The 27,982-nt window shown below is 43.6% G+C and overlaps 1 protein-coding gene across 5 annotated transcripts in view; it reads right to left on the bottom strand.

Annotated features, from left to right (window-relative positions):
• LOC307110611 (U3 small nucleolar RNA-associated protein 14 homolog A-like) overlaps positions 1-27,982 on the bottom strand; it is a 173,114-nt gene that overhangs the window by 47,189 nt on the left and 97,943 nt on the right. The window contains exon 5 of one of the 5 annotated variants that reach the window (XM_079789817.1): positions 27,045-27,728. The exons of the other annotated variants lie outside the window; for them this stretch is intronic. Coding sequence (XP_079645943.1) covers positions 27,682-27,728 — 47 coding nt within the window. The 3' untranslated portion in view covers positions 27,045-27,681. Of the gene's footprint in view, positions 1-27,044; positions 27,729-27,982 lie in introns of those variants that run through there. 5 annotated transcript variants of the gene reach the window in all.

The following is a 27,982-nucleotide window of genomic DNA, read 5'->3' as shown; positions in this document are numbered from 1 at the left end:
CATTTATATTAATGGGATTAAACTAGACATCATGCTTAAAAGCTTGCCTTTCCTCACTTATTTATAAACAATAGCAATTTCCCCATCTCCATCATCATTTTCGAGCTGGTTATCATGATGGTGTATGGGTGTAGAAACAGTTATTTTACCAATCCCGATTTGGGGTCATTTTGGTGTTCTCCGTACTGTGCAACCTGCAGAACCACTTTGAAAGAAATTAGCCTGCCTTGAAAAGACAGCCCTTAAATAAGTTGAAAGAACACACTACAATTAAAGTCAACTTTGGGATGCCATTCTTCCAGGCTCGTGGCACTCTTTCTAATCATAGGAAATGTGAGAGAAGGGATAAGGGAATTCCCTCAGCTGCCGAAAATTTGGCAAATTTTTTCTTCTTTTTAGAAAAAAGAAAAGACCAGTGGTCAGCCAAGTCCAGCCCACCGCATATTTTCATACGGCCTGGGAGCTGAGAATCGTTTTTTACATTTTTAAATGGTTGAAAAAAGATCAAAAGAAGAATAATGCTTTGTGAAGCATGTTAATTATCTGAAATTCACATTTCAATGCCTATAAATAACCTTTTTTTTTTTTCACCTCATAGTTTCCAAAGTTATATTAGAACACAGGCATGCTCATTTATGTACATGTTGCCTAGGGCTGTTTCTGTGCTCTAATGTTAGAGTTGAGTAGATGTGACAAATACTGTATGGTCAATAGTGCCTAAAATATAGTCCTTTATATAGAAAGCTTGCTCATGCCTTCCAGGGGCTATTTGCTACTCACAATTAGAATTTCTTGTGTTCACAATTATACCTACCTAATCATTCAAATCTGGGGTTTATAATAATTTCTAGTCTTGGAGAAATCATGGGCCTATAGACCTGCTCTTCACTGATAAACTTATGTGACTTATTTTTCTTCTCCAAGCCTCAGTTTCCCAATCTATAGAATAGGCAAGTTGAACTGGATCTCTAAGGCATTCATTGATTTATTCATTCAACAAATAGGTCCTTAGTGCCTACTACATGCCAGGCTCTGTGCAAACTCTGAAGCTTACTGATTGTTTGTGACATGGGACAATATTCTATGATTTTAACCGAAATGTAAATTACTGTGGACAAGAAAAGGAAACATAAAGAAGTCTACCAGTAAGACACTCAGAAGGGTCCCCAGCAATAATGCAGGCTAATAATTTCTCCCCTAAAATTAAATCTAGAGTCTTGAGGCATCCCAAATTTTGGAGAGTTTAAAGCAAAAAAGGTGTGTCTTGTGCCGGCACCCTCTCCTCTCTTAACCTTACACCCACGCCAATCTACCAGAAGAGTCTTTCCTGAAAAACACATTCATGAGATGTCACAACTCAACTGATGGAGAGGAGCACACCTCTCTTTCATCCAAGTTTCTGATTTGTGTGACTCACTGATTCAATAATCACTAGTTGAGCTCCAGCTATTGCGCACATCTGGGGCTGGGGATATCCTGTGTCTGGGGGAAATTCCTGATATTACTTCAAAGCCTAAAGTTTCTAAAGCTTCTTTAGCTAATGGTCCAGCTCTCAGAACCCAAATAGGGCTCCTCAGGTTCACCTTCTCTTTTAGCCTACCATGCTGGCTTTTTCTAGACTTCTCAAGCATTGGAAACCATGGACCCTTGAGGCTATAAATATATCCTTATAATCATTAATATAATAAGAATATGAAAGCTAATATTTATTTATTTATTATTAATCCTCACCTGAGGATATTTTTCCATTGATTTTTAGGGAGAGTGGAAGAGAGAGGAAAAGACAGAGAGAAAAATCAATGTGAGGCCTGGAGAGGAGTCTGCAACAAGATATGGGCCCTTGACCAGAATCAAACCCGGAACCCTTTGGTCCACAGGCCACTGAGCCAAACCGGCTAGGGCGAAAGCTAATATTTATTGATGTCTATGTTCTAAGCTCTGTGTTTGTTATATACATTACTAGTGGCCTGGTGCATGAAATTCATGCATGGGGGCAAGGGGTGTTCCTCAGCCCGGCCTGCACCCTCTCCAATCTAGGACCCCTCAATGGATGTCCTACTGCTGGTTTACAGGGATCAGCCCTAAACTGGCAGTCAGACATCCCTCTCACAATCCAGGACTGCTGGCTCCTAACCACTCACCTGCCTGCCTGCCTGCCTGTTTGCCCCTAACTACTCTGCCTGCCGGTCTGTTGGCCCCCAACTGCCATCCCTCCACCAGCCAGATCACCCCCAACTGCCCCCCGTGCCAGTGTGCTTGCCCCCAACTGCCCCCCCTGCTGGTCTGCTCATCCCCACCTTTCCTCCCCAGTGGCCTGCTCTCCCCCAAATGCCCCCCTGATGGCCTGCTCACTCCAAACTGCCCCCCCTGCTGTCCTGATCACCTCCAACTGACCCCCACTGACGGCCTGCTCACCCCCAACTGGCCCCCCTGCTGGTCTGCTTACCCCTAATGGCCCCTCCCCCTACCAGCCTGATCACCCACAACTGCCGTCCCATCCTGGCCTGATCACCCACAACTCCCCTCTTGGCCTCTAACCACCTCTACCTTGGCCCTGCCACCATGGCTTTGTCCAGAAGAATGTCCAGAAGGTCCTGGAAGGTCTCCCAGTCTAATTAGCATATTACCCTTTTATTAGTATTGATAGAGGCCTGGTGCATGGGTGGGGGCTGGCTGGTTGCCCTGAAGGGTGTCCCGGATCAGGGTGGGGATTCTGCTGGGGTGCCTGGCCAGCCTGGGTGAGGGGCTGAGGGCTGTTTTCAGGCTGGCCACATCCCCTTCAGGGTGGGGGTTCCCACTGGGGTGCCTGGCCAGCCTGGGTGAGGGGCTGATGGCTGATTGCAGGCTGGCCATGGCCCCCGGTGACCCAAGCTCCCAGCCCCTCCTTTTTTGCCTTTTTTTTTTCAACGCCTCCTTGAGCAGAGGCCAGGGCCAGCTGGAAGCAGGTATCTGGGATTTATTTTTCTTCTAGAATTGAAACTTTATAGCCTTGAGCGGAGGCCAAGGCTGGCCAGGGCGGGCGGGAAGCTTGGCTTCCTCCATCGCCAGGGGCAACCCAAGCCTCCTGCTTGCTCCAGCTCCGTGGTGCCACCATCTTGGTTGGGTTAATTTGCATATTTGCTCCTGATTGGCTGGTGGGCATGGCTTTTGGGCATAGTGAAGGTATGGTCAATTTGCATGTTTCTCTTTTATTAGATAGGATTGCATTTAATTCTTATAATAACCCCCAAAGTAAATATTACTAGTTCATTTTCCGATGAAGAAATCAAGGCTCAAGGAACCTAAGTAATTTGTTCAAAGTCACTGAATTAGCTTGAGATAGACAGAACCAGAATTCAAATCTGTCTGACTCTGAACTCCTTGTTCTTAATACATCAGTTTTATTACCCTTCCCTTTGAATGCAATACCTTCCCAGTTCCTTTGAATGGCCTCTACTTTCTGCAATTAGATATAATTTAACTAAACTAATATTTAAGTTTCTACCTAGGTTCCAATAAACAGCCCACCTCTAATTATTTTGAACAATTTTTTGCTAAGCCTTTTGATGTTCATGTCTTGATTAAAAACAGCCGGTTTACAATAGCCACACAAACATCATCTTATCTTAAATTCTGATCTAGTGTCCCACATCCGCTAGACTCTAGGCTCCCCTAACATCAGGGGATCTTCAATCTCTATCTTTAGGGTTGAGCAGGTGTACTAGACAAGAAAATCATGGTAGCAGTCACATCCTTTAGCCCCTCCTAATGGCTCCTGGGCCTACCACAGCCCCTGCTAAGGACTCAGCCTTAGGCAACCAAGTTTATGGCACTGGTGTGCTCTCTCTCTCTCTCTCTCTCTCTCTCTCTCTCTCAAACAAGAGAAATGTATTCCTCATTGTTTGAAGGCTGGCTGATTCAGTTCCTGGAGCAAACGCTCTTCCTGGTTTTTAGACAGTTATCTTTACAGCTCTAGCCTCATGGTAGAAAAAGATCATCTTCCTCATGTCTCTATGATCCTCTCTTTCTTAGCACTTGACCCAAGAGAAGCCAATCCATGCCAATAATTTATGAATTAATCTAGTTGCTAAAAAAAATACCAAAATAGGGATGAATTTTCTAATTGGAGTCTAAAAATTTCAAACCAGGAAATGCAGACAGATTTACCCAATTGGCAATGGAAGTCAAAGCTAAAAAGTTACAAAGAAGAGAAGTCCTGGGTGTTGTGAATATGACAAAGGTATGAGTAGAACAAATAAATGAGGTAGAGGGAGACATGCAGAGCAGGGGGTAACAGAGTTGGTAAGGAGACTTCGTTGCCCTTAATGTACCTGGCCAGGTATAGAATAACAGCAATGATCCTTGCAGCCTTGAATTCTCAATGAACTTCCAGACAGTTTTCATGGTTTTCTATGAGCTTCACATCTCTCTTGTCATGTATATCTTTTCATTGAACTTACGTTTCTGGAAGTAGCTTACAGAAATATAAGTTCAATGAAAAGATATACATGACAAGAGAGATGTGAAGCTCATGGAAAACCATGAGCCTAATACTTTGCAACACCAGGAGCCTAAGCAACACAGGAAACATAAAAAACCATTGGATGATTGGCTGACTGAAAGACTGGATGTTGAGTTGTCTGCAGTCCCTTGCTTGGCCTTTGTAGGGAGGTGGATTTTTTTCTAGCTGAACGCATAATTGGCACTAGAACCCGTGGGCATCAGGCAACCTAAAAAGCCTGCGTGTTAGCTGTGGGCCTTCCAGCATGAACCATCTGCAGTTCTGCCACAAGATCACCACGGGCCTTTCATGCCAGGCTAAGGAGCCTAGAGTCCATCCTGTTACCTTAGCAGTTGCCAAGAAGAAAACAAAGATTTGCTAGAAAATGGAGCCATAATACAAGCAACTTCTTTATTAACAAATACTGTCCTGAGGCCTCTTCCCAGGTCTGCCACGTCAAACTTGGGTCCTTATTGTTGTCATCTCCTGATATGACAGAAAGGCAGGGCTGATGTTACTTTAGCAAAACATTAATTTCAAAATAAGGATGAACCTCTATCGACCGCAGTTGTCCTCAGGGGGTTAATATCCTTTGCAGCTGGACATTGCTTCATTTCCTTGGTCGTATTCCTGTTATTAAAAGCCAGTGAGCCTGGCCAGTGTGGTTCAGTGGTTGAGTGTCTGTCAACCTATGAACCTGGAGGTCATGGTTTGATTCCCGGTCAGGGAACATGCTCGATTGCAGGCTCGATCCCCAGTGGGAGGGGATGTGCAGGAGGCAGCCGATCAATGATTCTCTCTCATCATTGATATTTCTATCTCTCTCTCCCTCCCTCTCTGAAATCAATAAAAATACATGGGGGCGGGAGGGGGAGGGGACGGGGAGAAAGCCAGCGAATAACAGCTCCATGGTTTTACATATCACCCATTCCTAACTGCCTGTGCTAGAAACATGTAATGTGGCTTAGTGAGGGCTGACAGGACTCTGGGAAGTGAGTTTGTCACCAGAGAACTTTAAGAACAGCTCTATTCTAAGAATTGGCTACTTCATATCATCCTCTCAGAGTCTCCAGCAGGGTAGCTAATCAAATTTATCTGTTATGCTGACTCTCCTGGAAACAGTTTGCCATCACTTCCTGAACTGTTGTGTAGAGAATTGTTAACTTTTGAACATGCTCAGGGGAGAGAGTGCTATTGTCAATGAATAACGTCTGACAGGCACACGGAAGGGGAAAAGGCAGCATGAGTGCCATAGGCTAGAGTTGAGCACAGGTTCCTCCATATTTATAATCAGTCCTTGCTTCTGAGTCATCTGGAGATGAAACATTTGAGTCTTTCAAGAATAGTTTGCTACTTTTTTCATGTTTTCAAGGATGAGAAAAAGTGATAGAAAGAGATTGTTGATATTGAATAGATCAATAACAAGTAAAGAAGTTGAATCAATAATAAAAAAAAATCTCCAAACAAAGAAAAGCCCAGGACTAAATGGTTTCCCTAGCGAATTCCACCAAACATTTAAAGAACAATGAATGTCAATTTTTCTCAAACTTTTCCAAAAAATTTAAGAAGAAGGAACACTCCCTCATAAACACTTTACAAGGACAGCATTACCTGGATACCAAAGTCAGACAAGGAGACTACATGGAAAGAAAACTACAGACCAATATCCCTGATAAACACAGATGCAACATTTCTCAACAATATATTAGAAAACCAAATTCAATACCACATTAAAGATTTATTCATGATGATCAATTGGAATTTATCCCTGGGATGCAAGGATGGTTCAACATAAGCAAATTAATAAATGTGATACACCATGTTAATAGAATGAAAGATAAAAAGCACATGATCATATCAATAGACTCAGAAAAAGCATTTGACAAAATACAACATCTTTCCATATAAAAACTCTTAACATATTTGGTATGGAAAGAATAGCTTCCAACATAATAAAGTCTACCAGTATATATGACAAACCCACAGCTAACATCATACTCAAAGGTGAAAGCTTTAAGGATTTGCTTCAAAGATCAGGAATAAGACAAGAAGGCTTCTTGCACCACTCCTATTCAACACAGTACTGAAAGTACCAGCCAGAGCAATTAGATGAAATAAAGTAAAATAAAAGTCATTCACATAGAAAAGAAAAAGTGAAATTTGTTTGCACATGATATGATCGTATAATATAGAAAACCCTAAAGACTCCACCAAAAAGCTGTTAGAAAGAATGAATGAATTCAGTAAAGTTACAGGATACAAAATCAGCATACAGAAATCAGTTGTGTATGCTGATATACCTTAACAATGAAATATCTGAAAAGGAAATAAAGAAAACAATCACAAACACAAAGCATCAAAAACAATAAAATACTTAGGAATAAATTTTACCAAGGAGATGAAAGATCTGTACACTGAAAACTATAAGACTTTGATAAAAGAAATTGAAAAAGACACAAATAAATACTAAGATATCCTGTGTTCATGAGTTAGAATTGATATTGTAGAAATGTTCATACTACCCAAAGCCATCTATAGATTCAATGTAATCCCTATCAAAATGTCAATGACTATTTTTCACAGAAAAAAAAAAATCCTATATTTTGTATATAATAACAAAAGCACCAAATAGCTAAAGCAACCTAAAAAGAAGAACAAAACCAGAGGCATCACACTTCCTGATTTCAAACTATACTACAAAGCGATAGTAATTAAAACAGTATGGTACTGGCATAAACATAAACACATAGGCCAATGGAATATATTTAAGAGCCCAGAAATAAACCTTCACATATATGATCAACTCATACAGGGTGGGGCAAAAGGAGGTTTACAGTTGTGAGTACATGAATCTCAAAGTTTATTCTTGTATTATTATTTATTAATTACTGTATTATTTTTCATGTGAACAACTATAAACCTACATTTGCTCCATCATGTATATGACAAGGAATCCAAGGATACTCAATGGAGGAAAAGGATAGTCTCTTCAATAAACGGTGTTGGGAAAACTGGATAATCACATGCAAAAGAATGAAACTGGACTCCTATTTTACATTAGTCACAAAAAGTAACTTGAAATGAATTAATTATTTAAATGTAAGACCCAAAAATGTAAAACTTAAAAAACAACTCCTAGACATAGGCCTTCACATGACTTTTTGGATAATGACACCAAAAGCAAAAATAAATAAAATTATAAAAGGTAGAAAAACAATAGGAGGTCATCTTCATGATCTGGGGCTAAGCAAAGTTCTTAGTCATGACACCAAAAGCACACTCTATAAAAGGGAAAATAGAGAAGTTAAACTTTATTAAAATTTAAAACTTGCTCTGTGAAAGATCCTGTTAGGATAAAAAGACAAGCTATGGAGTGGGAGAAAATATTTGCAAACCATGTATTTGACAAAAGGTTAGTATCTAGAAGAGTACTCAAAACTTGACAGTAGAAGAACAAACAATCCTATTAGAAAATTTGTAAGACACATGAGACTTTTCACTGAAAAGGATGGACAGCTGAAAAATAAGCACATGAAAAGATGTTCAGCATCATTAGCCATTAGGGAAATACAAACAAAACCCACAAAGAAATATGACTGCATACCTAAATGGCTAAAATAAAAAACAGTGACAACACCAAATGCTGGCAAGGATGTAGAGAAACATACATTGCTGCTGGGAATGTAGAGTTGCACAGCCACGGTGGATAACTTGGCAGTTTCTTAAAACAATGAAACCTACAACTAGCACATGACCTAACAATCATGTTCTTGGGCATTTATCCCAGAGAATGAAGACTTACATTGACACAAAAACTGAACATAAATGTTTATAGCAGCTTTATTCACAAACGCCAAAAATTAGAAACAACCCAGATGTCCTTCAATAGGTGAATGGTTACATAAATTGTGGTATGTTCCTATCATGGATTACTGCTCAGAAATTTTTTTTGAAAAGACAAACTATTGAAACATGCTACAACCTGGATGAATCCCCAGACAATTATGCTAAGTGAATGTTACATATGGTATGATTCCACCTATATAGTGTTCTTGAAATAACAAAATTATAGAGATGGAGAATAGATTAATGGTTTCTGGGGGTCAGGGATGATGGAGGAAGGCGTGTAGTGTCTATAAGACAGCATGAGACATGCATGTGGTGGTGGAAATCTCCCACATCGTGACTATATTAATGTCAACATCCTACTATAATTTTGCAGATGAGCAGATCCCTGGGATGGAAGGTCCTGTGCCCACCATGCACCTTTTACCAGATCCCCACACTGGCTTCCCTTGCACTAAGGCTCTCAAAGATGGGGATGGAGGGAAAGAATCATGGGGGACGATGAGGTGTGTCCTGAAACAAGACTCTCTGTGAAACGAAGGAATAAGACGATCAAGACCAAAGGTAGTTGAGAAGGAACATAGCTCCAAAGAGGTACATCTGAATACAAAGGAAAAAATAGAAGGGAAAACAGGGACTCTTTGGAGGCAATTCCTGCACAGCTGAAAGGTTTAGAGAGCAGTGCTGGGATAGTGGGAGAAGGGTAATTCCAGTTCCATTCCAGGTTCTTCGATGCAAAAAAGAAGTCCTGGTGTCCGTGGAAACCAAGGACTTCTTAGTCAGACACTGATTTCTCCAGAGCAAGGAAAACATTTTGACTTCTTTCTTTTTAAGGCAAAAAGAGTCCATGGGCTCTGGCTTGTTTGGCTCAGTGGATAGAGTGTCGGCCTGCAGACCGAAGGGTTCAATTCTGGTCAAGGGCACATACCTTGGTTGCAGGTTTCTCCCCGGCCCGGGCCCTGGTCAGGGAGCGTGCAGGAGGCAACCCATCAGTGTGTTTCTCTCACATCGTGTTTCTCTTTGTCTATCCCTCTCTCTTCCACTCTCTCTAAATCAATGGAAAAATATCTTTGGGAGAGGATTAAAAAAAAAAAAAGAGTCCATGGGACCCCACCCAAATCAGAGACTACAAAACACCAAGGGAACCGTGTGTGTGTATGTATAAGAGAGAACATGCTCGCTCATCGGTCTTAGTAACGTGGTAAATTAGAATTTATAGTAGACACTGTGACCCATCTACACCTACACCTAGAAAACAAAGACTGATGCCACCCAAGAAAGTGGATAACAGTCTGAAAGCACAGATGTAGCAGCATCTAATAAAAACGGATGGCAAACTGGCTCGAATCCAGGAAGCAGGTGGTAACTTTTAAGTAAAGACTAGTCAGGATTAAGACGGTGCTCACCTTATGGACAAGCCTCATGGACACATTGGTCTACCTATATAAATAACCGTAATGGGGGTGTAATTTCAAAAATGGATGCCTTTGCTGACAGCATAATTGGAACAGGGAGGGTGGTGCATGCAAGCAGATGGAGCTCTCTGGGTGTGAGGGTGTCTGTCCTTGGGGTGTCTTTCACATCAGACTGGGGCTCAGCTCCCCCTGGGTAAGCGCTGCCCCAGGGCAAAATGTCACCTTCAGTTTAAAGAGGAAACATCTCTAAAACTGAGACCCTTAAATTGTTTATGGAACATGGAAGAGTATAAATGAAAATAAATATAATTGATAGAAAGAGAAAAATCCCTTCTAAAAGTCGAGAGCCTGGTGGAGTAGGGCTTCCAGAATCAGTCTGGGGTCCAACCAAGAGCAGCAGCAAAGCAGCTCAGACACCTTACCCGCCTTGGGATGGACCCAGGTTTGTGGGGGTGGGTTCCTTTACCCTGCAGTGTTTGGATATGAAGCTTACAATGTTGGGGTGTGATCAGAAGATGGGGAGGTGGGAGAGAGAAAGACTGAGAGGAATACCTTGGAGATAAGGGCCAAAGTTGGAATGACAGGGAAGGAGGAAAACCACCTTTTTATAGGGCCCTGGTGGAGGCTAGCATGGTGCAGTCCGGCTCGTCTATGGGGGACAGAGAAGCACATCCAGAAGGAAAGAGGGATTTGTCCCCAAGAGACAGACCCCCATCCCAGGTCTGCTACCCCCTGGATCTGCAGCACTGAATCATTCTGAGCCTCAGTTTCCCTCTCTGTGAAAGGGATTCTAGTAACACCTGTTGTGTGGTTTGTTTGGTTTTTTTTTTTTTTTTTGGGGGGGGGGGTTGTTGTAACAATCAAATGAAAGGGAAAGGGCTTGCACACTGTATACACCGGTGTCTTGCCCTTTTTTTTAAGGGGACATTTGTGAGACCAATTCTGACTGGGGTGAGGAACACCCAGTCTCCTTAATGCTTCGATTGTGAGAATACTTTTGCCTTTGATTCAACTGCATGTAATTCCAACCATGTTTTTATTCAATAATTGGTTTCAGAGTGTCTGCCACCCACATGATGATGACAGTGGTGTTTATGGTCTTTGACTGTCATTCTTCCATAAACTCCAGCAAAATGTGCAGGTTGGTGCTTTTGAAGAACCTTCATTCAGACTCTTCACATATAACTGATACTAGTATTAAACCGGAACTGTGACAACCATGAGAAACGGGTAAGCTATCCGTGCAGTTTGGTGTGGTTATTGTAGGTGGACTTCACATTGGACTCTGAGTTTCCTGGCAGCCAAGGCAAACAGGTAAGTATGTGGGATTACTTAATTCTCACTGACTGAGAGGAGAAACTATACCAATACTTAAAACATAGTCTAAAACAGATTTATTATAGTGAATACTGTGACACCTTCCAAAATGGTTCTACGGCAAATGCAGAAATGTTTTTAAGAGAGCTGTTTCTCACATCTGTCCTTAATAAAGACCAAGGATAAGATAGTAGGGCATAACTCCAAGCCTTTTGGTCATTAAGAAGCTAATGCCATTATCAGGGGAAATATGGTCCAGTAGCTTCTTAGTGGTCCAGCTGCAATCAAGGACAGAACTCAGAACATGTTACAGAACCAATAGAGGGTATTCTCATCACTAGCCGTATCCAACCCCGATGCACATCAGGAACAGGCCATGAATCAGAATTTGGGGGTGGGGCCTGGAAAGATCACTTTCTCTGAAGTTTCTCTCAGAAATGCTTATGAGAGGCCACATGTAACCACTGATAAACTTTCTTTTTGTTGTTGTTGTTGTTAATCCTCACCCAAAGATATTTTTCCATCAATTTTTAGACAGGGGAAGGAAGGGAGAGAGATAGAGTGAGAAAAAGCGATGTGAGAGAGACACACCAATTGGTTGCCTCCCACATGCACCCCGACTGGGCTGGGGATCTAGCCTGCAACTGAGATACGTGCCCTTGACCGGAATTGAACTCTGGACCCTTCAGTTTGCAGGCCGATGCTCTATCCACTGAGCCAAACCAACTAGTGCTGATGAACTATCTTAGCACAGGTTAAGAAGTCAGATCCTCCTAAAAGGACCACAGAGCATTTACTGTGGATAGATAACCTTTTAAAAATGGGAGCCAACCCTTGGTTACCCCAGATAATTTGAAAATCCCACTCCCTTTAATTTGATGAGTCCTGGCATCCCCTCTTTCCACGGTCTTCCTTCCTGCCATATTGGCCCCCTGAGTAATCATCAGTCCCTAAGGCCTCACGTATCTCATTCACCACTGTACTCCCCCATACCTAGAACAGTACTTGCTCACCACTTATTACAAATTTTTTGAATTATGAATCAACACCTATTTTTTAGATGAGAAACTGAGGGTCATAGAAATCAAGTGAGCTGCCCAAGATCACACATTTATGAAATGCCAGAACTAGAATTCTACTACATGTAGCCTCTCTCCAGAAATTTCACTCAACCCTAAAATCCAGGCTTCCTAGCTCCCAGCCCAGTGTCCCATTCTCCCCACCATTCTGATTCGTGGAAGGGAAGGTCTGCGTGGTTTTCCCTGTAAGATAGCTGAGATCCCCAGCAAAACTGGGCTTTGAGAAACCGTGCTTCTCACCATGGACTTTGGGAGACATGGCACCAGGGTTCCATCAGTCACCCCCTGCTGCCCAGCTCCTAGATGAAGAGATTTTGGTAGTCCCCACTGTGCCGTTTCGGGAAACAGCCCTCAGATAACCCTACTTCTGGGCCTTAGATGGTAAGAACATTCTGCTCTCCCTGCATAGAGCCACTGGGGAGACATTGAGTGTATAAGTGAGATGTGACTATATTTGAGGTGTGCACGGGACTCTCTCTAGAACATCCCGGGTGAGTGAGGGGCCACCTGGGAGAGGAACTCTGTGCTCTGGAGTCCAGGCTTCATCAACTGCCGTCCTAGGGTCACATCAGGAGACAGAGAGAATCCTGGTTCTGCCCAATGCTGGTCAAGTCAATTCCCTGGGCCTCAGTTTACACATCTGTTCATAGTGACAGTAATCCCACTGCATGGCCCCCAGATGCCGGTTCTCATCCTATTCACTCAGGAGACAAAGCTGGGGAGGAAACAGACAGGAAGGAAAGTCACTGCTGAGGATATATTTGAAGAAGAAGAGAAGATGAGATGGCAGGAATTTGAATAATATTAAATACTGCATTCCCTTGCATGGCACTGTTGCTCTACAATCCGCTCTCACATCTATTGTCCCTGTGACTCCTCATAGGCCTCTGATGTGCGCCTTACTATGATCATAATCACCCCAACCTCACGCCGACAGTATCCTCCCGGCAGAGAGACCCAGTCTCAGATACACATAGTCCTGTAAGGGGGGGGGGGGAGGGGGCGGGTGTGATTGTGAAAAGCAGGTATTTGTAATGAGAAGCCCTCTATTTGAATTTGCCTTCTACCATTTCAGTGCTGAAACTTGTTCAAGTCGATGGATATCAGTTCCCTCGTCTATAAAATGGGAATAACAGTTTCTCCCAGAACTGTGATCTTGCAGGTGTAATGCTGTATAATGAACGCCACAGCGCTATAAGGTAATGTTGTAACTTGTCCCATTAGGGTTCGCCACTGGCTCCCCATCTCACCTTTTTAGGAAGTGGGCTGATTCCTTTGGAAAGTGGTACCTCCTGCCTGCCTTTCAGAATCTGTGAGACGGTTCTAGCATTACGTGCTATAACAGGCCACTAGTCTTGGAGCAGCTGGTGGAAGTGTGGCCTGAAGACATGAATCTGAGATGTCAGGAGCCTCTCAGCTGCACACAGAGGGCCCTGGGTCTCTGTTGGGTCACCACCCATGGGTCAGCCTTGTCCAGTTTTGGGAGGTCCCACAAGGTCCAGGGTCACAGTCCAGAAAGTATCCAGAGAGGAACGGCTTTGCCACAAAGCCGAAGGAGCTGTGCTGAGACTGTTAGAGAGACGGAGGTGGCCTATATGAGCCGATTCTGCTCATTCTCAGGCAGAAATGGCCAGAATTTCTTGTACACCCACCCCATCTGCCCCAGAGGCTGAAGGTGCCACCTATGAGCCCCATAGCGAGTACGCTGAGGATGACCCCAGGCCCAGGACATACTGGTAGCCCTGACCTCCTCGGGCTGGCAACCACTTTTTGTGCTGTTTAACTGCAGTGAGAGGAGCCGTGGCCTGCCCTGGGGAGTGCCTGCAGCGAGAGCCAGCACTGAATTGATTTTCAAGATTAGCTGTCGTCCCCAGCTGGGAAGCAGCACGCACTGAAACTGAGCAATCTTCCTGGGTTTTCTCCTGCTTCAGAAATCACTTTCTCTGCCAGGTACATAGTAAGGCTGGACTGGGGAGAGCTAGGTCTTTTCCTCCTAGGAAAAGATAAAGCCCTCCAATGCATGAGCGTGAGGAGGCACCAAGAGAAACTCAGTAAGGAGGCTCACCTGTCCTGGTTGTGTGGCTCAGTTGATTGGAGCGATGTCCCAGTCACCAAAAGGTTGCAGGTTCAATTCTCAGGGCACATACCTAGGTTGTGAGTTCGATCCTAGATCTGGGCACATATGGGAGGCAACCAATGGATGTTTGTCTCTCATGCTGACGTTTCTCTCTCTCTCTCTCCCTCCCTACCCTTCCTGTCTCTCTAAAAATCAATAAAAACATATCCTCGGGTGAGGGTTAAAAAAGGGGGGGGGGCTCACCCTGGTCATTCATCCTCTTAGCTGTGTGGTCCTAGGCAAATTACTTAACCTCTCTGAAAATTCCAATCCTCATCCAAAAAACAAAGACTTTTAACACCTACTTTATCATGTGCTTGTGGAAATTAGAGATGATGTATAAAGTATCTGGTCCATAAATGCACTCAATAAAATGAATGGTGGCCATTATTCAATTCCCACCTCTCCAGAAACTGACATCACTCAGCACTGTTCCTCCAAACCTAGTGGAAAATTTCAACAGGAACTATGCAAAGTATTAAGGGAGGTCAAAAAGGAACTGAACCAATAAATGTTTATTTGAAGGAGAAAATGGTTCAGTTTCCATAGTCCAAGTTCCTGATGGTTCCAGACCTTGGTGGGTGAGATGACTTTTTCCCCACCAAGCTCACCTGCCCATCTCACTTCTAGGTAGTTCCCAGGCCATTCTGATCTCCAGAATAGATCCAGAGATTTAGCTTATCCTGTTTCTTGGACCAATGCCAAAGGTCTTCCGCGTTAACTTCAACCCATTCCATTTGAATCTTCCATGCCCCAGGAGTGCTCCTTTTGGCATAAGATCTCTAGCATGCATGTTACTTGTAGGACTCTGGGGTCCATTTGCTGAAATCCAATGACTGTTCTGAGCTATTAGCCATGCCAGCTTGGATATCACAGGATGCTCACTCCTGTAAGAACCAGCTTCCCTGCACTGTTCCTAACCTAGCACTTGGGGTTTCTCACCTAAATCAGGATCAGACTGGATGCTAGTTAAAGATGCAGAGTCCTGGGCCACACCTATACCTACCCATACAGAATCTCTCAGGGTGAGGTGAGGAATCTGTCCCTATTGAAAGCCCCCAACTCATCATTATTCCCATGAAAGTTTGAGAAAAGTACAAGTTTGAGAAAGTACAGTAATAGGAAAGACTCTTCAAATGTCAGAGTCCCCTCTGGTTTTGTCTGTTGGGAATGGGTGCAGACATCTGAGTGAGGCAATCCACTGTGCAGAAGCATCCACTCTCTGTGAGTGCCCCACATGTTTCAGGGATTGTGGTGAGGAATCTGAGTTCCATATCCAGTTGATCTATTTCTCATTTCATGTAGCACAGAGCTGGCCAACAGATGGTGTGCACTGAATGTGGAGTTTCTGTCAACCTCCATGTGATGCAAAGGGGACAGAAGCATTTTATTTTTGATTGAATGTTGCCAAAATGAATATAGTTTTATAGTATTACAGGTTACTTGATATCCATAGGACAAGGATTTGTGTACACACACACATGAATATGACTAGCAGAAACAACTCTACTCTCTTAGACCTATGGTGACAAGGAAGGAAAAAAGTAATATTAAGGGCCTACTATGTGCCTGGAATTTTTATGTAATTATAAAAATCCTCCCATTAGCTCCATCCTCAGATAAAAAATTGTGGCCAGGCCTGTGTGGCTCAGTGGTTCGGTTCCCGGTCAGGGCACATGCCCAGATTGTGGGCTTGATCCCCAGTAGGGGACATGCAGGACACAACCGATCTTTGTTTCTCTCTCACTGATGTTTCTATCTCTCTATCCCTCTCCCTTTCTTTCTGAAAAAAAAAAAATCTTTTTTAAAAAGATTGTGGCATGGAATTTAATCATCTCCCCCCATTTCTCTTAGCTAGTAAGTGGCATAGCCATCTTCAAACTCAAGTCTGGCTGATTTAAAACCTGCACCCTTGGTCTTTATCTTTTGCTTCTTTCTTAATTTATTTCTGTGGGGCTCTTCATATTAACAAAGTATGTCTCAGGAGATCAGGGTCTTAACTAGAGGATGTAAAAGAAGTGGACAGACATCTCTATTAGGAGGGTGACCTGGATTTAAAGACAGAGATGGTGTTCTAATAGGAATTCTGAAAAGGTGTCATTTTTGCATCTCACTGTGGGAATTTGGGCTTGGCCTGGAAGGATGGGAAAGAATGCTTTAGGGGAGAGAGAGAGGGCATACCAGCTGGCAGGAAGAGCATGAGTAATTGTGTGGAGGTGGAAATAACAAAGATTTTAGATTGACTGGAGCAGCAGCTAAGACCCAGGAAGAAAGAAAGCATGGACTCATAATATGGCCACTAGGCATAATTTTATACTTCTTCAGCAATACTTTGCAGCCCTGGAGATGGGGCAGGGGAGGGGTGAAGGATCAATACTAGGATTGAAAGAGTCAAATGTCAATGCATAAGGGTTGGCAGGAAGTGTCCTACTATGAGAGTAGCTCGCTCTGGAGCCCCAATGGGCTATAAAGCAAGGGAAATAGCAGTAGGAATTTGGGATGGACCATGAGAATATGAAGGATTGATGAGTTAAGAGTAGGTGCCCATAATAACAGGTTTAGCAATTTGGATATCTTCAGCTGAAAGGAATAGAAAACCCTAAATCAAAAACCTATTTAAGTAACAAGGAAATATGTGAGTTTACCCACGTAACAAAAAGTTCATAGGTAGGGCATCACCAAACAAGGGCTGGGAGGGCTCTGACCTTCTCTGTATATTGGATTCATCTCTGGCCAGTAGCAAAACGGCTACAGGAATTAGAGGTCACCTTCAGAGAGCACACGATCCAGACGAAAACAGGGACTGTCTCTTCCTTGTGCCTCGTATTAGAAGAAAGAAAAGAGCCCCTCAGCAGACTTCTTCTCATGTCTCATCAACCAGAATTAGGTCACATGCCCATGCCCATGCCTAAAGCTAACACAGCAGAAGGTAAGGAATTCTCATGATTGACTTCTCTGGGATGGAACAGAGGTTGGGGAATCGCCTAAGTGGCCACTACAAGGGGAAAGGAAGGAGCCCTCATGTTCTTTCTAAGACTTAGGGTATTTCTCAGACATCCCCTCTTTTAAACCTCTCATCCACTGTCCGGGCGTCTGCTGTTACCTTCTCTTGGCCACTGCCCAAGGCCCCACATCTCTACTTTACTCAAAGCCCCTGCTCTTTTCATCACTCTACACTACAGACTCAGAGTACAGTGGAAAGACAGAAGCTGTGCTCAGAGAGGGGATTTACAGTGTTAGATACTTTACATGTGGCAACGTTTCTTTTGAAGTGTTACACGCTTGGTTGGCTTCAATGGAGACCTCTAGGACTGAGAACTGTGACAGCAACAGTTGAAAACATCATCAAAGACAGAGACTCCGCAAACATGCAGCCTTCCCTGGGGAATAATCCTGGAAACAGCCAGGGGAGTTGAGGAGGGTGGGTCAGGTACCAGACGCTGAGGGTCCCATGACAAACCACACCAATGGAACAGCAGGTGAGGGAGGTTGGGTGTGGAGCCAGCCTGCCTGAATGGGTTGGCTCAGACAGCATTATTTTTCTTACACTCCTCCTCTTACATCATACCCCATACAGAAACAGACACCTGCATGCCATCTGTCCCTGAAGAGCTGCAGCTCCACAATTCATCCTCTAGAAGGCGGGAGCCAGATGGGGTGATGTTTTCTTTTTTCCTGGGCATTCACAGAATGGGAAATGTATGTGCTGGAAGCAACGTGCATGATCTAGTCACTATGAAAGGAGAAAAATCCCAAGAAGCCAACTTACGCATCCTGGGATGGTAGCAGAGCTAGAAAGGAACCAAGTCTCTCATTTCCCCGACCAATGTCCTTTCCACTGCACTGTGCTACTTTCCATCATCCAGTGGACAATCAAACCTGAGAGCAGACATCTTCTCCCTTCCTAAGAGAGTCCCAATCCTATGGCATTTGAAGTCCTAGTATGGGTCAGCATTCTCCCAGGGCCCCCACTGAATTGGCCATTGACTGTTCTCGGGGTTGATAACAGCAGAACATTCTCCATCTCTCTGCCTCAGCCTTTATAGAGCAGGGTCTGCATGGACTATGCTTCACATTTTACGGTTATTTCCTGTGTTGTGCCAACAGTGTCACCTCATCTCTAGAAACTAAATGTAATTTTGCTCTTTAGCCATTTAGCCCCCTCTATATATTAATTTTAAAAGGTCAAAGCATTAGGAGTTATTGGAGTCGAAGATATGAAGGTAGAAGTAGCCTGGAATGTCAGCTGCTCTTTATTTAGGGCAAAGGTGGTTGTAATTCCTAAAGAGCAACAAACTAGATTTTGGACTCACAGAGTACAAAGAATGGAAAGATCTGAAGGATCTCCGATCTTGGATTCCAAAACTTAGAAAAATCTAGGAGTTGCTCTGCACCCTACTCCCATCTCAAGCAATTGAGCTCTTATCTAGTTTGTCTTTGAATCCTAACGGATCTTGGTAACTAAAGATGGATCCATCTATGTTGTAGGAATTTCTACAGCCAGCCTCCAAGGCTGGTACCTTGTCAACAGGAACAAGCAAACTGAATTAGTTTTCTTCCTACCAGGACATGGACGTAGTTAGGTTCTCATCTTCTCCTACAGGAACATTGATAATGTACAATATTCCTAGAGTCACTCCTTCATTCAGTAACCTGCATTAGTGGTTAATTGTAACTCTGTCTACTCTTCTCTTCCCCATAGTTCATCCTGCTAAAGGGGTGGAGATCCAAGTTTTATTCATCTTTCACTTCCCCAAAACACCCTCCAGGGCCTACACAAGGGTGAAGCAAGCCAGGCAGCTAGGGCACAAAACTTGAGGAAGCACTTACTCTGAGAATCCTTAAATTCTAAACACCTGACTTGCCTCACCCTATTCCCTACACCTTTACCCTCTTCTGAAATGCAGGAGAAGGGCAGTGAATATATGTTTGTATAATGTTCACTCATTACTTAAAATCTTCAAATGTCTCATCACCTCTGGATAAAGTACACACTCCTGAATATGGCCAGCACAACCCTTTGTAAGCTAACTCCTGTCCCTATGCGTAGCATCAGAGACCTCTACTCTTTGCCTTGTTTTACTCTCCATCAATCCCACACTCCTCGAGGTCCCCTCCCATGGGGTTTAGAACAGATTTGGTACTCAGTGAAAGATTGCCTAATGAACCAATGCGTGAGATCTGAAACACTATGATACATTCATGCCAAATGATGAAGGGACTAGAAGACCTCAGGAAGAGGTGTGGTGGTAGCTAAAAGGGCAGGCTCTGGGAGTGATCCTGTCTCCATCAGGAGCTGTGTCCATTGGACAACTGATTTTCCCTAAGCCTCGGTTACCTCCTTTAAAAAGAACAAAGAAAAGTAAAACAGAAAAACAACACCTATTCCATTGGTTGCTGTGCAAATAAAAAAAAAGTTCATGTAAATCCTTAGTATAGTGGCTAACACATATAAGTACTCAATAAGTGGTCATCAATGTTCTTACAAATTGGAAACAAATCCACTCTTAGAAAAATATTTATGAATCTACAGACTGCAGCTGGATTTCAGGAGGTGACAGTGACATAGAGCTAGCACTTAGATGCAACCAGTTTTCCAGAGTCCAAGTTCTCTCTTTAAAAGATGCCTTCCAAGACTAGGATAGACACCTTTCTAGACTACAGACGTGTGCTGGAAGAAACCACAGAAGAACAGAGGTACAGAGTCTGGGTTTCCATGTATCAGCAGCAAGACCCTGCCCTAGAATTTGTTACCCCCTTACTTAGCGTCTGAGCCTTGAAGAAAACATGTAAATTATGCAGAAAGGCACCATATTGTTGGAGGCAAATGAGACCTTCATTATCCCTATGTGAGTAAGGCTTAGCCAACAGAGCAGAGAGAAACAGTAAACTCATGAAGGTCTGGTGGCACAGATGGGTGCTCCAAAAGGTTCCAGGGACCCTCAGAATGGGGCCAAATGCTGTCATTATTCAGGCAGTTAACACATGGCTAGGCACGTGGTGGGTCCCTAATGATTCTGCTTCTCTGCACCCTTCTTCAGGGGAGACTTCTCATCTGCCCACAATCCTCAGCACCATGCCCTTAAAACATATACCCCACAACCAGCAGTCTCCCACTGCTGTTTATAAAAATTCCTATTTCTATGTGATTCAAAGACCTTCCTGTTTCAATGAATCCTAGTATCAGACTATACCATTGTCTCCCACCCCTGCCCCTCTTACACATTGACTATATTCAAATGCATCCCCTGTGTTTACCAGAGATCAGGGCATCCAGTGCCTGGCATTAAGTAAATACTTAACATTTGCTGAATGTTGGCATTGGTTCACAGCCTTACTCTTCACCCCCAACCCCTGCTGCCATCTCATATGCCCTTAAGATCTGTTGAAGAATTCTTCCAGGATCTCAACTTCCACAGTCTTGCTTAACCTATTTCCACAGCCCTCTCTTCCATTCCAGGAACTCACATTTATGCCCTCCTCTAAAATGTCTACCTCTAAAATCTTGACCTAAAAGAATCACCAATCTGACCTCAATCTTTCATTCCTTTCACTTCTCCCAAACTTGATCCAAACCATCAGCCCTGTTCTCCTGTACTCCATCTGTCCTCCCATTGCCTCAGTCATCTCTTTCTTCACATGGTAAAGGTCACTACATGTAAATTTCCCCAGAACCCTTCCCATTCTCCTCCAAAATTGAATATACATGGTGTCCCCCAAAAATGTATTCATACTTTAACAGCTGGTAGTTCAATTTTAAAAATGAAATGTATTTGAATAAAGACTGCCTTTAAAATTATTCAATGTGTGTATGCATTTTTGGGGACACCCTATATTTTTATCTATTATTATTTCCTCTCTTGTGGCCCCTTAGGAAGAACAGTTTCTTTTAGAGGTAATCCCTCTACTCTTAACATTATCTTCTTGAAACAGTGAACATTTCAACAACCTGTCTCTTCTATCACTCCACCTCTAAAGTTACTTCCTCTTTGTCAAACCCATTGAAATTTCAGTGCTTCCCCTTAGCTGATGTATGTGAAGCATTTGACAAGGTTGGCCACATCCTTCCTGTTAGAACACTCTTCTTTTTCTTCAGAACTAGCACTCGCCCTGGTCTTTCTCTTTGTCTACATTTACCATTGCTGGTGGCTTTCCCTAGATCCTTCACCTTTGTTCACTCTTTAAATTCTGATGTTCCTGGGGACTTTGTTCTGGGTCCCCTTTTCTTCCCATTTTGTGTCCTCTTCTTGGGTCATGGTACCCACTCACATGGCTTCTAGTGAATCTGTGCCCATATCATGATTCCCAAATCAGTTTCTCCAGACAAGATATCTCCCTTTAGCTTCAGAGCATAATACAACTAACTATACATGGAAACCTCCACCTGCATGTCTATCTGGACCCCAATGTACTCAAGACTCTGTGCAGTCTCTTCCCCAGCAGATTCACTCTGCTCCTGTATTTTCTATCTCATTTAGTCTCCCCACCATCCATCTAGCTGAGGCTCAGACATGTGATGACTAGGCCATGACCTAGTCTAGTGTTTTTCTCTTCTCTTGCTGAGATTGGGTGAGGAAGGGCTAGGCCAACCACGGGATTGACTGCAACAGTTAGCTGTAAAATGTATGACTCTCAGGTGTGAAAGAGCTTTCACCTGAACAAGGAGGTACTTTCAGCAAGGATAGAAGGGAGATTGTTACTAAGAAACTGACTAGAAGGCAGGGACCTTTGGGGTCTTGAAGAGAGAAAGAAAGAGAAATTGAGAAGTGATTCCTGGCATTTGCCCAGCAGGAGGCCCAGGTAATTGACCAACACCATCAAAGGCTATGCATTTAAAAGAAGGTCTATCCAGCTTGGAAAAATACTTTGAGTTGCTGTATATTGAGCTCTGGGATGGGTTAGGAAAGAGCAAATCCTGGTCCACTTCTCCACACCCTCGCTCCAATCCCGCCCTCTTACCAGATATGACTTTTGAAAAGCAAAGAGAACTTTTATGTCTGTAAATGAAACTCAAAAGTAATTAGAGTCAAGAAGATCTAAAGAAAATTCATATCCTAGTAAGATCAGCCCTACAGGCTTCACTTCTGTGTCCTTGAACAGCAGATTGGACTGTTCTGCTTTAGTCCTATTGCAGATATTTCTATAAGGATATAACATTCTTGACATAACATTATTGTTTTAGTAATGGCTAAACAGAAAATAGCCATTAGTCACAGGTAATTCACTTCTTCAAGTGGCCAACATTGCATATAAAGTGGCACATCAACTCCTAAGGTGGCCAGGCGAGAACTCTGAGCCTCTATATGGTGGCTGAACTCAGTAAGTTCTGATTGAACTTCCTCATGGTCTGAGCGGCCTGGATGGCAGACAGTGATGTGCATTTACCAGAGTGCAGGTTGCAGTGACTACTTCTGCTGTGATGTCCTGGTAGGAGAGTTACATGTGGAACAGATCACAGACTTTTTACTGTGCTTTAAGCAAATAGCCAGTGGAACAGATTATGCAAATGAACTGTCCCCAAACACATCTCTGAATAAATGTGCGGCATGAAGGCATTATAACTGAGGAGGTATGACTCTCATTTCACACATGCAAGGGTGCACACATTTAAAATTTCCTTTTAATCAATAGTCTTAAAACCAAGTCCCCACTCTTCCAGCTGTGAAGAATGCGACCTCAGTCTTCCTCTGGGGCTTTCTCCAGAGGGCCAGGTACTGGGATTTTATGCAGTGCCACTAAATGTGGGAGCCTCTCTTGCCTGAAACCATTAGTTATCAGATTATTCTGTTAGCTGGAGACAGCCATTGTCCAACGGCACATAGTCCCTTCAGGTCCATGGCTTCTGCTGCCTTGGGGCAAAGGAATCTTTGTCAAGTCTAGAAACCATGCAGGCATTCTCCCAAGGCCTCCCAGGATCAGGGCGCTGCTGCCCATTCTCATGGAGCCCACTGACCTCCCTCTCGCCCTGATTCCCAAAGATCCCTCTTCTGGTCTCTCTTTCAGAGTTTCCCTTGATAAAAGGATCTCTCTGTCCCCTCCCTCAAGCACACCAGGAAGCGAAGTCTCTTGGAGGCCACTCCTTGCTTTCTATTCTATCACAAGCTCCTTTGAGGCAAGAAAGCACAGAGCTTTCTCCTGGCCTAAAGGAAGGGAAAGAAGAGAACACAGAGGAGAAAAATATCAAATTGCATCTCCAAAGCTGACTTAACCATTTAGTTTCCATCAGGGTGCTCTCTGTGTGACTGCTCAGTTGTCCACAGGAAAAGTAAGATGAGAGATCCTTCAGGGGCCAGCTCTTGGACAGCAGCTCAGTGGGCTGTTACCACTAGTCCTGTAAAACTGTAGGCTGGCAATAAAAGTGATGTCCTGGCTTCCAATGCAAGAGCTGTCTTATGGGAGGATTTGTTCATATATATTATTTCACCTGAGCTCCCACAACTCGCCTGTGAGAAAGGCTGGATTATCCCCATATTACTGATGGAAAGATAAAGGCTCCAAGAAGTAAAGCCGTTCAGCTAGTGTGAGGTGGAGCTGGGATGTGAATCTCTGTCTGACTCCTGCATTCTCTGTTCCTTACATTCCCTGACCCCTTACTCCCTTCTGTCTCTGTCTCAACAGGGCTGCCCACAGCAAGGCTCAGAGCTCAGGCAGCCAGGTGGTCTTCCTGCTACCATGTGAGGCCAAGTAGCATATCTCCTCTGAACTTCGTGAGTCTTTTAGCTGTGCTGGTAACTCCCTTGGCGCCTCCCTTCACCACCCACCCTATCTCAATGTCCCTCCCTCATGACTCCCCTTCTAGATAGCTGTGAGCTCTTGCCCCTGTTTCTTCAACTTAACCATCCTTCTAGAGTGACCTCTGTACACGTGTCATCTCCTTCAATACTCTGTAGATTCTGACTGATGCATTGCTATACTCCCAATAAATAAGGCCTGACACCAAGGAAATACACAAGAATGTTTACAGGAAAGAAGGATAATCAAATACATGGGGGAAGTGAATAAATGTATGAGGAAGGGATGAGTCAACAAACTAATGGATTGGTTTGAAAATTAAAACCCACAGATTATGGCAGCCATAATGGAGAGTGTTGAGACAGAGATGGGAGTCACCGCAAAGCATGATGGAGAGGAGAAACACTCTTCAGGCCAATAACCTCCTTTTATGGGGATGTGAGTACTGGTTTTCTTGGAACTGTTCACTTTTTCAAGGCTCTAATCCTTCTTCCTGCTCATTAATAAACAGTCATGATACAACAACTAGATGATGGAGAATAATTCTGGTGCACTCACAATGTGCCAGGCATTCGAGTATCTCATTTAACTCTTACAACCACAAAAGGAGACATGTACAGTTATTTATAGCACTTCATAGATGATGAAACTAAGGCTTAGTAAAGGTAAATAATTTTCTAAAGGTCATTCATCTAATAAATGGCCGAGTCAGAATTTAAACCCATGTCATCTGACTTCAGTGCCATCCATCCTAGTCACTCTCCTGTCAACTCTCTGGCAACACATTCCTGTGGCTAAGTTTCCATTCACTGATCATTTGCTTTGTGAGGCAACGAAAACTCTGTGGATATTGAATCCTCAATAACCTCAAGGCTGATGCACCATTTTGCTTCCCATTTTATAAACAAGAATGCTAAGGCTCGTGTGACACCACTAGAAAATGATGACACTGGAACTTGAACCGTTGCCTTATTCCAAAACCCATGCATTGACCACAAAAAAACTAACTATATCCCAGAAGAAGCACTCAGTTTTCTCCCTGGTTTAACCGATGGTTATGGGGTCATGGAAAGTTCCCTATATTTGAAAATGAGGTGTGTTCTAGTCTTGGTTCTTCCACATAAGCCTGTCCCTTGGGCAAGCCATTTAACATTTCTGGGTCTCAGTTCCCCCATCCATGAAATGGAGCCATCATGCCCCTTGTAGAATTAGAGTGAGGATTAAGTGAGAAGTCAGTGTTGATGAAAGCACTGCGCCAACCTTTATTTCTGTGAGGTAGAAAGGGGTTTGTAGATACGATTATACTTGTCCTGGGAGTGGATAAAATGAGTCTCACAGAGATGAAGTGTCTGATCTAACAATCTCACAGAGAGTCCATTCATTAGACCAGGAATAAAGCCCAGAGTCCCTAGGCAGAAGTCCATGTGCCTTTTGCTTGGGGGCCAAGGATCATTATTTGCAATAGTGAGATTCCGCCAGCCCCGCAGTGCGTCTTCAGTTTCAGCGTGCATCGTTTCCCCCTCCCACACCACCCAGCTCTTTCGGGGCCCCTTGACATTCAGGGTAAAAGTCTTTTTCCATCTTTCCTTGGTTTAACTGTTAAATTAAGTGGCTTTGTTCTGTTAAAGAGTTCCACCCAGAATGAGCAGTTTTGAGAGAAGGCAGCGTGAGTCTGTCTGGTCAGGCACGCTTGCCAAGGCCTGCAATCCTCCGCTAATGAACATCATTTGGAGCTGCTTGGGATTAAGCCATTATCTGTATGATCTTCACCTGACCCTTTATGGACCAAAATTCATTCATTCTAATTCTGTGCTTAACTAGGAAGGCTTTACAACTCCTTTCTCCCCTGGTATCATTTCTCTTCAATCTCCGGGACCCAATATGCAGCAATTTTGCTTTCTCCAATTTCATTTTCACTTTCAAAGTGAATGTCATTTGTCAGGCAAACCACATATTCTTTGGATCCCTATCTGTTAAATTATTTCTGAACTTGACTTTTTGGGGAGCTCCATTCTGGCTGACCTAAATTCTTCTCTGTCTTCTACAATTTCCCCCTTCTCTTTGAAGGCAGCCCTTTGTGGCTTCATTGCCCAAAGAAGCTGTTTCTGGAAGCACTTATCTGTTACCCCAGTTGGAAAGTTATCATTCCTATCTAAATTAGCTGGTGTGACCTTTTATCTGAACTCCAGACAGAACTGATCATGTGTATGAGAACTCCCCATCGGGTTTCAGGCACATCGGCAGCACCCTTCTCAGATGATTCTCCTTGGAGCTAAGATTCAAGTCCTCGATGTTTTCAATGCAAAGATTGTCTCTGTAGCCACTTTTCAAAGGAACATGCTAGTCTTGCAGAGATGATGCCTGGAATCCCAATTAGGCCATCTCTTATCACAAGACCATCTCAGACATGTCATCTTTTCTGTTCTGGTGTTGCCAGTGGTAGAGAGAATGTATGACAGGGATGGGGGGTGGGACAGTAGCTCCAGAGTAGCAAAAAGTAATTTCATACAGTTCACCTTCAGGGTAGAGCAAGGAGATTCCACAGTGAAACCATGGCTGCTAACGTATGTCCAAAATGATCTCACAAGACAACTGGCGACCCCATTCCTACCCCAGGTTGGGCAGACCATGGATAGAGTGTGTTAGGCTGGGTCTGCAAAGTATCCCAGTTCCAGAGGACCTGACCACACATAAATTCCACTGAGAATAACCAAGCTTGTGAAGAGACCACTGTGTGAAGGACGGTTAAAATAGCTGGAATGTTTAACCTGGAAAAGAGAGCCTTTTGCGGGGATAACAGGATGGAAAATTCTATCTCAGACTCCTGTTTTACAAATTAGAAAGCTGAGACTTAGAGAACACAGGCTCACAGAATAACCAGAAGGAACTTTTTAAAGAATAAATGAGATCATTTTGCTTTGCTGCTTGAAATCTGCTAATGACTCTCCTACTGCTGTTAAAATAATGGGCCAACCCCAAACCATGGCCTCCAAGACCCCACATGATGATGCTGGCCCCATGTACTAGGTGAGGACCAGCCACGCTGGTACAATCAAGAGACCACCACCCCCCACCCCCCAATACCATGGCTTAGACAAGGAAGAAGTTTATTTCTTTACATTTTTATAAACAACACTGTAAGCTGCAGGCCAGATCAAGCTTCAATAGGGGCTAGTTAGAAACTGTCAGCTGATACTTCAGGAACATACCTGTGAGTGACAAAGAGATCCTTGCCTCTATCCACATGCTAAAGAGTAACAAGAGTAGAATGGACCAAAAATTTTGCACATCCTGTGTCCGTGGAGGAGTGAGGAAGCCCATGTATAAAGGGTCAGGGTGAGAGGAGTCATACAAACTTGTCAGGAAAATCAAGGCCTGGGAGTAAGAGCAAGAGGGCAAGAGGTTCTTTAGTAGTTTATTTGTATGGAATGCAAGTATTGGGTTTCCTCTTCTTTTCTCTTTCTCTCTCTCTCTTTCTTTCTTTCTTTCTTTCTTTCTTTCTTTCTTTCTTTCTTTCTTTCTTCTTTCTTTTTCTTTCTTCTTCAGGGGCTGTGTGAGTGTGCGTGTGTGCGTGTGTGTAAGTTAGCTGCTTCTGGTATCCAACTGGGAATTTGATTCACTTAACTTGTTCAGTCAGTTGCAATAAACCAGGTGGTTTTGCATTGCTCATGCAAATCACTTTCTCCTCACACATGGCTATAGTCCCAGCTGCCAAAATGTTGTCATGTTCTTGTCTCCAGAGCCTTAATAAAAAGAAAAAATACAGTCTGTAGCGTGTATGTGCTCAACACTCTCCCTGGTTATCACTGAGCCTGTGTGGTCAATGAGCCAGGCAAGCCAAGAGAAGAGATGCATAGATGCCGATGGGGCTGAAGAGCCTGGGCCCTGGTCCTCAGGTCACAGATTCTGCTGACCTACTCAGTGTCCCTTATTAGAGCCAACACATCCTTGGGTAGGAAGACTAAATCCCAAATTCCAGTCTTGCCTTTGGTTTTGT

The sequence above is a fragment of the Cnephaeus nilssonii genome (assembly GCF_951640355.1).
Source record: "Cnephaeus nilssonii genome assembly, chromosome: 14".
Classification (NCBI taxonomy): domain Eukaryota; kingdom Metazoa; phylum Chordata; class Mammalia; order Chiroptera; family Vespertilionidae; genus Cnephaeus; species Cnephaeus nilssonii.
This window is presented reverse-complemented; position numbering and strand designations above follow the sequence as displayed.